General features: G+C 30.1%; 1 protein-coding gene across 1 annotated transcript; it reads left to right on the top strand.

The window, feature by feature from the left end:
* Nucleotides 1–7,002: 7,002 nt before the first annotated feature.
* VNE69_02183 (uncharacterized protein) lies at nt 7,003–7,714 on the top strand (the record flags this gene model as incomplete). Its single annotated transcript, XM_065472735.1, has 3 exons — nt 7,003–7,051; nt 7,216–7,334; nt 7,424–7,714. 3 exons carry the CDS (start codon nt 7,003–7,005, stop codon nt 7,712–7,714), a joined length of 459 nt encoding a protein of 152 aa, XP_065328807.1.
* Nucleotides 7,715–11,719: the final 4,005 nt, after the last annotated feature.

Here is an 11,719-nt window from a genome sequence, read left to right on the forward strand (position 1 = left end):
TTTATTTAAAAATTTTACCTCCGAATCTCTTATTCTTCGTATTTTTGTTTACGTTCAAAACATGATTTAAAACGGTTTGATCTATTATCTTGATTTTAACTATATCTTTTTCATCCTTGAACTTACTCACTAAAAATGAAAACTGTAGCGACTTGTACCAAATAAGTTTTTAAAGGTATTATGCCAACTTTTAATGCATTAATCGTTCTTGAAAAATCTACATCCATACTATTTCGCGTGTGCCACAAATTCGGCGGAAACAGCATCCTAAATCAATTTAATTGGTATAAAAATAGGAATTTAACTTGGTCAAGCATTCCGGGAAATTTCTGTATTGTTTTAATTCTAAAAAATATACAATAAAACGTCTTATTTAATATATGTAAGCGCCGTAAGATACAAAACAAATTTTTAAACATAGATTCACATGTGCCAGAAACAGGTGGATATCAATGTATCTTAAATAATACTCTATGAGTAAAGTTGGAATATTCTTAGATGGTAACATTTTTAAAGATATTTTTTCTTTATAAGTTTTAAAGGAGTTTCTTCTTTTGATAGAAACATTCTATTGGTAGAAACAGATTGATCCTGTTTCAGAATGAAACAATTATAAAAGTAAATAAAATCATGTTGTGTTATGTTTACATAACATTCTACCCCACCGAAGCCCAGTGTTTAATGTTCTTTACGTGGTAACATTTGTCACGCCCTTTAACTTTAATCCATAGCCCTTTGTCGGAAACTTCATCTACTGCATAGGGTCCTTCATATTTCTGCCCCAATTTCTCTGCCGGAATTCTCAAATATACTTTATCATCTTTTTTATATTTATTGAACCTTTTGATTTCTTCATAAGGTCTTATCAACTTTGTGTCTTGATAGTGCTTTATGTTACTGGGGTCGGAGATATCACGTCCTGTGGCAATAGTTAAGGCGTTTCCCTTTGTCGAGGTCAAGTAATTTTTGTTGACTCTTTGGCGTACTTTTGCCAGTATTCTTTTTATCCCTTCTTCTTATACATTCTTAAAATTTCAGAGAATGTTTGATTTAATCTTTCGCTGATTCCATTTGAAGCAGATGTTTGCGCCGGAATTAGGTTGTGGCGTATGTTATTACTTTTGACGAAACTTTTAATTTAGTGCTTGTGTAATTTCGACCATTATCTGAAACTATTATGCTTGGTGTTTTGTAAGTACGACACCACTTCTCAAATACACTAACAAGCGTCTCGCTTCTTATGCTAGTAGTGAATTTGACCAGCGTGAATCTCGAATATATATATATATATATATATATATATCTGTTATTGAATAAGGTAGCCCTTATTCTCCCCTTCTCAATACTCATGTCTTCCACATCAAACGGTCTATAGATGTCTGAAACACTGTACCAAAGCTCTTTTGAGATTATAGTTTTATCTTTGGGGTCGTTTTGTTTTCTCACCTTTTTATTCAGTTTGAATTTGCTGCAGTTATCCATGATTTCTTTAAACTTTTAATTACTATTTTTTATCCAATAATATTCTCTTACGTTGAAGTAGCAAGCATTAATTCCTACATGCGCACTTTTCTGTGGATGTATTTTAAATATTCGTTTGCATATTCTTCTTTGATTATGTATCTACCTTTCTCATCTTTGGTAGAAAAATCACACCAATTTCTTATCGGCTAAAGTAAGCATTAGCTACAAAAAATCGATATAGAGGTTTTTTGCCCCTTTTTTTAAAAAAATGGAGGAAAGAATTCGGACGGGAAGAGAATTGGAAATCATATATTGTTTGATGGCTATAAATAGCAATATATTATTAAATACCCCAAATGTCTACTATTCTCAACATGGCACCCGGTACAGAAAACTCGTATAGAAGGATGGAAGCACCCAACTTCAGTTTAAAAAGTGCACTTGTAGATTGCATGAAGTTTGAGATATATTTTAAGACAAAAATATAATTGTAGATGAGGAAAAAATAAACACCGTCTTATTATGTTCAGACGACGAAGCCGCTTATTTCTTGTACACAAACAAAGAAAAATTTACAAAAATTACATGGCGAACATTTAAGGGAAGAATTAAAAAATACATGGAAAGGAATGCTTTAGAGAAAATTTTAAAATCAAAACAAAAATATAATGAAGCAACAGCAACTCGGATAAAAAAAGTTCTTCCCCTGGCAAGTGCAGCCAACTTGCCTCAAGAATATACTAACATCTTATTAAGAATACATGTATTAACTTAGATTCAATGTTGATTATCCAAGAATGTTTGATGGAACGTAATATTTACAAAGAGAAAGAAATGATTTTAAAAGATATAGATGAAGTGGAATATATTAAGAAAACTGCAAAAAAGATAAAAGCTAATAGAGAGACAGTAATGAGAAGAAAAGGCGTTTCAGAGCCAAGACATAAAGAACCCATTAAACAAACTGACAAAACTGAAATGAAAAAATTTAATCAATTAGTAAAAGGGCCTATAGATAAAAACAAAAGTGATAATGTAACTGAGATTAAACTAAACAGTGTAAATATTTCCGCTTTTATGGATGAAGGATCAGATGTGAACATTATCAATGAAAAGAAAGTAGAAGAAAGAGGGCTTTTTGCTTTACCCTGTGAACATACAACAATAAAAAACGTGTTTGGGGTAGTAACAGAACTGACTAAAAAGGTAGAGGTAACATTAAAAATCAATGATATTATACTTACTTAGGAATGGGCTAAAATCAGCATTAGTGTAAAAAAAATGGGGGGGTCAAAATTTTTAAAAAAATGCCCCTTTTTTAAAAAAAGGAAGGGAATGCTGAGTAAGGAAGAAACTGAAGATTTTTACGAACGTCTGCTAAACAAGAAATATAAGCAGAAATGTGCAAAATGTGGTTGGAATACGTCTAGAGTATCCAACGAAACAGCTTATTTGAGATGCAAGTTTCCCAAATGCAGGCACAGATTTTCAATTTGGAATAATACCTTATTTTCAAATAGTAAAATAGATCATCTTCTTATGTTGAAAATAATTAATCTGTGGATAATTGGAATTAAAATAGCGCAAATTTCAAAAATTTTGGATTGTAATGGTCAAAATATAAGTTACACACTCGAAAAATTATATAAATTAAAAATTTACGAGAAGTATATAAATAATACAAAACAAATTGGAGGCGGAAATATTATAGTAGAGATCGATGAAAGTAAAATAGGGAAGAATAAATACCACAGGGGAAGATTGGTTAAAGGTTTTTGGTGTTTCGGGATGGTAGAAAGGACAGCCGAAAAGAAGATAATCTTTCAAATAATAAAAAAAAGAAACAAGGAAACATTGCTACCCATTTTATTTAAGCATGTAAATTTTGAATCCGTCATTTATTCGGATATGTGGAGGGCGTATTCAACGTTAAAAAATCACTATGCGGACCATAGGACTGTGAATCACAGTCAAACTTTTAGAGACAGTGAGACGGGTGTTCATACAAACACCATCGAAGGGAATTGGAGGTCTTTAAAAGCCTCTATACCCAATAGGTGTAGGACATATGAACTAGCTGAGATATATTTGACCCTCTATATGATTAGGAGAAATGAGAATCAAAATACCTTCGAAGCATTATTAAAATTATGTTTTTGATATATTTATTTATTTTAATGTTAATTTTTATGCATTTCTACATCTTAATTGCATTTTAGGATTTTCCTGAAGTTTTCTCTTCCCTTCCTTTTTTTAAAAATTTTGACCCCCCATTTTTTTTACACTAATGTTGATTTTAGCCTAGGAATGTTATGTAGGAGCTTTTAAGAATTTCAATGAAGACATAGTTATCGACAGGCCAACTTCAAATAAAGTAAAAAAACTTAAAAATGAACTTTCAGAGCTTGTAAGAAAATTTCCAAAGGTTTTTGATGGAAAGACAAGTAAAGGATACACGGATATAATGTGTGAGATAAACACTCCGATAGGTAAGACAGTGAATATAAAATACAGAAATATACCACAGGCCCTAATGAAAGGAGCACAAGAAACAATTAACAAATTATTAGAACAAGGATATATAGAATGTTCGACATCAGCTTTGTGTAATCCCATAAGACCAGTATTTAAAACAGATGGCACTGTTAGAATTACAAACAACATGCAATTTCTGAATAACCTAGTTGGAGATAACAACTATTCAATACCTGTATTTCAAAACATAGTAGATGCCACGCGAGGTAAAAGATTTTTTACAGTTATAGATCTGACAGATGCCTACTATTAAATACACCTGAAACCTAAACATAAATATAAAACCGCATTTTTGTTTAAAAAAAACTATATTTATACACACGGATGCCACAAGGCTTTAAGAATTAACCTGGCATGTTACAAATGATAATGGATATATTACTAGAAACCACCTTAAAACTGCTTGTTGCGTCTATTTAGACGACATAATAATTTTTGAAACAACGGGGACACGAGATAGAGAAATGTTTTAAAAAGCCAAGTTACAAAAAAGACTAGTAGACCGTAAACGTATTTTTGGGCGGGATGTTGGATGGCTAAAATAGCAATATTATCATTAAAGACCCCCCATGTCTACTATTCTCACAGTAATCGTCTCTATTTATGTTTTCTTTTAATTTGCCCGTGGATCCTTGCTTTGAATTCAAATTGCCCGAAACAGGTGGCAAGTCATTGTATCTTAAATAATACTCTAAAAGTGAAGTTGGAATATTCTTAGAGGGTAACATGTTTATTTAGATTTTTTTTTCTTTATATAGTTTTAAAGGAGTTTCTCCTTTTGATAGGAACATTCTATTGGTAGAAACAGATTGATTCTGTTTCAGAATGAAACAATTATAAAAGTAAATAAAATCATGTTATGTTATGTTTACATAACATATGGAAAGCACTGGTTTTATCTATTGTAAATATGGTTGCAGTCGATAGACTGTCAAAAATTGCGTCGATTCTAAGAGTCATGTATGCGTCCTTAGCTGTTATGTTTCTAGCTCTTATTATTCTCCGCACATTCTTCATGTTTAGCCTGGTTTCGGTACAGTCAATATTCTGCCACATCATGGCTCATGCTTCCCTTAAAATCCGAAGTTCTAGGAGTTTGATGGTTGCCTCGTTTACAGCCTCTTCTTGTGACTCTGGCATTCTTCCGTTCCTTTTACAAATTATTTTTGTACTGTTCGTCTGTCTTAGATCAATGCTTTCAGTTCAGAGATTATAGTAGCTTATTTCTTTTTAAAAATCGTCTTCATACTCTTTTAAAATTTCATTATCTTCTAAATCACAAGAAAAGTTTGACATTTAGTAGATTCTATATTTGGGGGCATATATATCGTCTAAGATCAAATTTTTCATTGTTACATATCAAATTTGCAACTAAAACGACATATTTAATGTCTTTGATTATTAAGGGCGAAAAAATCATACATTTTTTATTGATTTCAATTGTAGAGTCTATTAAGGAGTTCAATATAATATTTCCTTTCCTATATTCTTAACATCCCATTATATTCAATAATCTAATTACGTTCTTCCTAAGGAGTATTGTTGTAGTTTATGTTCGAAGCATTGGCTCCGGTATATAATACCTTTATATTTATTTAAAAAGGCAGCTTTTCACAAAAAAGTTCTAAACTATTTTGTAGAAATTAAAAAAAATGTATGGTTTTACTGTCATGGCCTTTTGCATCCTGTCATATTCATCTAATGCATTTTTATATTTTTTTTAAAGGTTTTCTTTTCGTACTGAAAATAATGGTTATTTGAAATCTTTACTGAATAAATTACATTATTTATATAGTGTGCGTTGTTTATGATTCTTTCTCAAATGGTTTGTATAGCTTGTCTTTCTGTAAAATTCATTTTCGTAGTGAACTTTGGTGTTGTGCCCTCTGCCCACGTCGGCATGCAGCTTGGTTCCTACTTACTTCTTATTAGGGCATAGAATAAACTCATCTCCTCGACAAGTCTAAACTGTAGTAATATTTGAGTATAAAAGAGCTTTTATCTCCATTGATTATTTGTTTGACTATTTGACACAAAGCGTCTAAATTTAAAAGAGGATCTCTCGAATAGCACTGCTGCTTTCTGCAACATCTGTGACAAATCTCTATCTTCGTCTCTGTAATGTTATTAAACCCCAATGTTTAAAGTTATATCGTTGTCTTTATGAGGCTCGAAAATTTCCATATATGAACTATCTCCAATGTTTCCATTTCCCTCCTGGGGGTTGGGACGCCCATAAAAATGCAATTCCTTTATGCTTACAACAAATGCCATTTTATATTATTCTTTGGTCCACCTTAAAATTCTAGCACCAGCATTGTGTTTATTATTTTGGTGTCGAATACCTCTTTTGTTTTACTTGTGTAGTATCCAACATAATTCGTCGTTGTCGACATGTCAATTTGTTTATTCATATTTCCTATCCTTTTCGGAAATGTTTCCAAATACATTTAACAGTAAATCAAATCTATTCATCTGTAAGAATATGATTGGTTAATCTTTTATCGACTACAACAGTTTTTTTTGACAAATTTTTGCAAATATTACTCATTAATTAATTTTATATGCATAAATAAATAATTTTTCATATTACTCTTCATGATTAAAGATATCTAATAAAATTTATTTAATGAAGCATCTTTTCCCTTCTCTTGTCTCTATTTCCTTCTTCATATGCATATCTTTATGAGTAGAGATGATTAACTCTAAGTCTCTCGTCATCCCATTACTTCATAGATCTCCCAATCTTCTATATTTTAAAGAGATACTTTAAAAATTTTTAACAGAGCAAGAAATTGCATATACGTCTGGAAGAATATCGGTATGTCTAGTCTTCTTCGGTGCACTTCATGAGATTTAGGAACCACCCGTCCCATGTTAACACATATGTAATAAAGATATTTTTAAAGCCATACATAAGAGATGTTTCATCGGCAAGAACACCAAATTTTCTAAGTTAAAGATTATTTTATAAGATACTTTGTATTTAAATATTTTTGCAAAATGTCTAGAAAGACACCGACGAGAAGGCTAGAGAATTTTTTTTATCGTTGTAGACTGTATTATTTCTACAACCTATCAATTTTTGCCTGCTTAAAAAATGAATTTTCTAGAAAATTATTTGTTTTTTTAATTTTTCATAAAAATAAGTGCGGACAACAAGAGAACAAAATGAGGTGATTAGACGAAAAACACGCAAAAAGCCAACGCTTAAAGTAATAAAAACACTAAAAAGTGGTATTCGCTCGTGGAAAAGGTTTCCCAGGTACCGCATTTTCCTACAAGATAACTTTTTGCAAAAGGAAGAAGATTTGGTAAATCAAGAACAAGGATTAGTAATAAAAATCTGTCTCAAACAAAAGAATAACTTAATATTTGAATTTTTTAAAGAAAAAAGATGACAAAACAAAAACAACAAACATAGAACTTATCAATAAACAAAGAAAAGGCGACAGTTGATGAAGCAAAAGAATTAATCGACGAGAAAAAAAAATTAATTGTCGATACAATAAAAACAATCTACTCACATATTACTAACTTTTACAAAAATAAAATTCTATCAAACACTTCAATAAACAAGCTGATAAAATCTTACAAAGAATATGCCTATGATTCAGAAATTATAGGTCTTATTCATGGAATCCTCATAGACAATCTCTATGAGGAAGAATCAAATACAGGTTTATCTGGTATTATCACGAAAAAAAGAATTTGATAGAATATAACGAAAGTACATTACACACCACGTCTATCCCAATGAACATTAATGGATATTCACATTAATAATGTCATGCTAAAAATTGGAACTTTGATTTTTCCTCGTCATAACGAGAAATAATACAAGGGGCAAATTTTTTATGAATATTTATAGTCATTAAATTAAATGTCAAAAAAATCATTTTTTTCGAACATCTCAATTTGAAACAAAAATCTACAAAAACATTTATCTCTATATTTAGCTGCTTTTTCTATTGTTTTTTTCCATACCTGTCAAATTTTTGTTTGTTTGTGTGTATATAAATCAAAAATTGACATTTAATTTAATGTATTAGAGAAATATTATTGAGTACTAGAGCAGTATAGTAATATAAAACGAATACAACTAAAGTGAAATTTAAAATATACAGACAAAGGAAGATATTTCTAAAATACTAATGTGATGTACGTAGATTCAAATATGATAGAGTTTAGAGTTTAAGAATGAACAAGTAGCAACCGAGAGAAAATTTTTACAAATCTTTAGCAAATCTCAGCACATTATAACGAATACTTTTTTGCACTTATTCTTGTTTTTTGTTTGAGATGAAGAATTAAAATATGAAGATACTCTACGTTGATCAATGTGATACTCTTAAATGTATTTGCGATGTAATTGCCAGCACAAAATGTATAGATGTCAAAAAAATCACATGCCAAATATTTCCGCGATGACGAGACAACACGCCAACAAACAAATAAACAAAAGAATACTTTAGAAACATGCTATAAATAGAAAGATATGAACAGTTAATAAATTATTAAACTAATAGTAATATCTAAAATCAAATATAAAAATAAGTTTTTAATAAGAGGATGAAATTCAGGAGAAAATAAGAAGCCGACACAATAATGATTTTTTATTTGGTATTTTATAGAGCTATTATGTAAACTGTAATTTTTGTTTGTACAGATGAGAATACTAAATCACGTAAGTAATTTTTAATTCTTTAAAAACAATATAATAAGTGGTAAATATTATATTTTATTTTTAAATCTTTTTTATTTATAATTTCATTAAAGGTCTGTAAAACAATTGGATTTTTTTATTATGTGACTTGAATTACTATATTTATGCAAGAAGTCATTATTTTCTATTACTTATTATCTATGACAACAATACACCAATAAGATGCTGAGGAGAAGGATTTGCCATAGATTTAAATCTATTATGTACAGTTCAACTTCAAAAAAGAGATGATGATAATAAAAGGCTATTGTAATCTTTGGACATACACACTAAAATATTTCATTTCTAAAGTTCCAATAAAGTCAAAGCGAGCTTTCATTGTGAACGAAACTAGGGACGTCAATACTAAAATCATTACATTCATTATTATTCCTTCATTGTATCTTTAATTCTTCATGTATTTAATATATTTTTGTTTATTGTATTATGAAATGGAAAATAAAAAACATACAATGTATGCACAATGAATAACTATATGGGGAATACGATATGTTAAAAATACAAAAATGTAATAACCATGTAATTAATGAACTTTGCATTATAGATATTAATTTATTATTGTTTAAAAAATATCTTGTTAAAAATGAAGTAATACTACCAAAAAGAACGCAAAGGTACTATTTCTTACATAAATTCTTCTAAAAATCTTAAAAATAATTAAAAAGGACAATTGATAAAGTAACATAAAAAATATTTATTAACCGGGGAAAACTATGCTAAAATTCATAAATTTTAGAAAATATATTAACATCCAAACAATACATCCAATAATGTAAAAACATAGATACATGAAAATATAATAGAATAAATATTTAAATTTGAAAAATACAAAAGTATAAAAACATGCTCAACAATCTAGGCACTTTTTTCTTCATTTTGAGGGCCTTCGTAGAGAGAGACGAGAAAAATAATAAAGGCATTTCATTCCATGAAGACTTAGATAATTTCAAATATTAACTCTCCGAAACTCTCAATGTTTTTATTATCGCTTTTATTCTTCTGCTTCTAAATTATTTATAGAAAACCAGGATAATACTTTCTTTAAATCCCATGCAGTTATAATGTCACATTAAAGAGGAACCAGGTCTTTCTATTAGTTTTGTATCCTCTACTACTTTGTTTTTGAACCCTTTATTGTGAATTACTACGTTTGATCGCCATTGTTAGATCCGACTACTAAGGACAGTATTTCTGGCCACAGTTATACAAATCGTTTTTTCCAAAACCGGAGTCATGGTCATATAGTCCTGCGCCTATGTACTATTTCGATGCTTAATTCTAACGTTTGCCCGTCGATTATCCTTACCAATCATATACATTTTTCTATCTGCGTCGTTTTTTACCCGACAAAGATTATATATAATTTCCCTTTAATATAACAGTTTCGTCGGTCTGTTTCACTTCTTCAACAGCCCTCTATTTTTTTGGTAATTGATATTTTACTTTTTCAATGCTTTGTATATTTTTTTTAGCCCTGGAGACAAGTAAATCTGACATTAGGAAAATTTTTGTTAAAGTTTAGTGTAGACCGTTTTACAGTAAATGAGGGCGAAACATAACAACTATTTATGCATAGATTCTGCGGTGTAAAAAATAAAGTGTCTTCGAAAACTTTTAGTGGTGGTCCGCGTTCTTCCTTTGGCACTAACCCAAACCTGTGACAGTCTATGTACGAATCGATCGGCTTTACTGCCATTATCGTAAAACGAATTGTATATTTTATAGGGATTTTTATAAAGTTTTCCTCTATAGCCCTATACCATCATGTGGGCCTTAAATAATTTTACCCTACTGTCGAACGGCTTAGGCATAACAAAGGGTAAGTCTTTTTTTCAAGTAAAGATAGAGTAAACTTTACACAAGGACAACAGAGATAAAGGCGACGATTTTATTTAACTTGTATTGTGTGATTCTATCCTACTAAACCTCTCTAAATATAACAATCTGAAGCGGCCAGTTCCGACCGTATTCATTTGACTTGGACCAGAAGAATTCTCTTTATTTATACCTCAAATTGCGTTCAGAAACCCCTTACAGCTAAAATACTTAACGGGCACGGTCATCTGAAATCCGAGAAGAGACATAATCGTGCTAACTCAATGGGTTCTAAAATCTTATATACTGCGCACACTGCATTTTTACGACCTTTTTAATGTAATATTAGTTTACTCGCCGTGTACCAAAACATTAAAGGACATGTTCCACGAGACATATTAATACCATACTGTGTCTTGTATCTTAATTAGCTCTAAAACCCGACTCTTAACTCCAGCTTCAGTTTTAAATAAGCGTCCAAACATCGGATACTTTCATGTATCACTGTCATCATAAGGACGATACTTTTTCGGCGCTGAGAGCATTTTACACTAATGCTTATCCTATTATTGTAGGACGCGCACAAATTTAATTTAATTAAATTTATGATTACTGTGGACATAATCGTCGGTTGTAAACAAGTATGCCATCTTATTATATAATATCCGAACCAATAGCTATTAAAACCGAATTTTGAAGCGAACAAACTGCATCAGGAAAACACCACAGACTACAAACTGAAAATTTAAAAAAATGATGCATAATAGATCTTTTAAATACACCATACAGATATTTAACTCTTATAAAAAAATTGTATGACATCATAGACTTTCTAGATTTTTACTAAAATTTATAATTTCTTTAGTTTTAAGGAAACCCCCTTAAAATGAAAAATGAAAGAAAATTACAAAATCAAAAAGAGAGATCTATTGATATGTAAGGCATCAAAAATAAACTATTGAAGCTATCAAAAACTTACAACCGCATAACTTCAACCGGGAATTTTTTCATAAAATGGTCTTGTTATGTAAAAATTGTAATGGAAGTATAAGCATTAATAGTATACCAAATGATATGTGCAAATAAAGAAAACAATAATTGAGAAGCAAGTTTCACAAATTAAAATACTATTTATGAATGAAAACATACAATTTAGCCGCAAAAACAAAAACTTCAAAT

The sequence above is a fragment of the Vairimorpha necatrix genome, chromosome 2, assembly GCF_036630325.1.
Source record: "Vairimorpha necatrix chromosome 2, complete sequence".
In the NCBI taxonomy this organism is placed as follows: domain Eukaryota; kingdom Fungi; phylum Microsporidia; family Nosematidae; genus Vairimorpha; species Vairimorpha necatrix.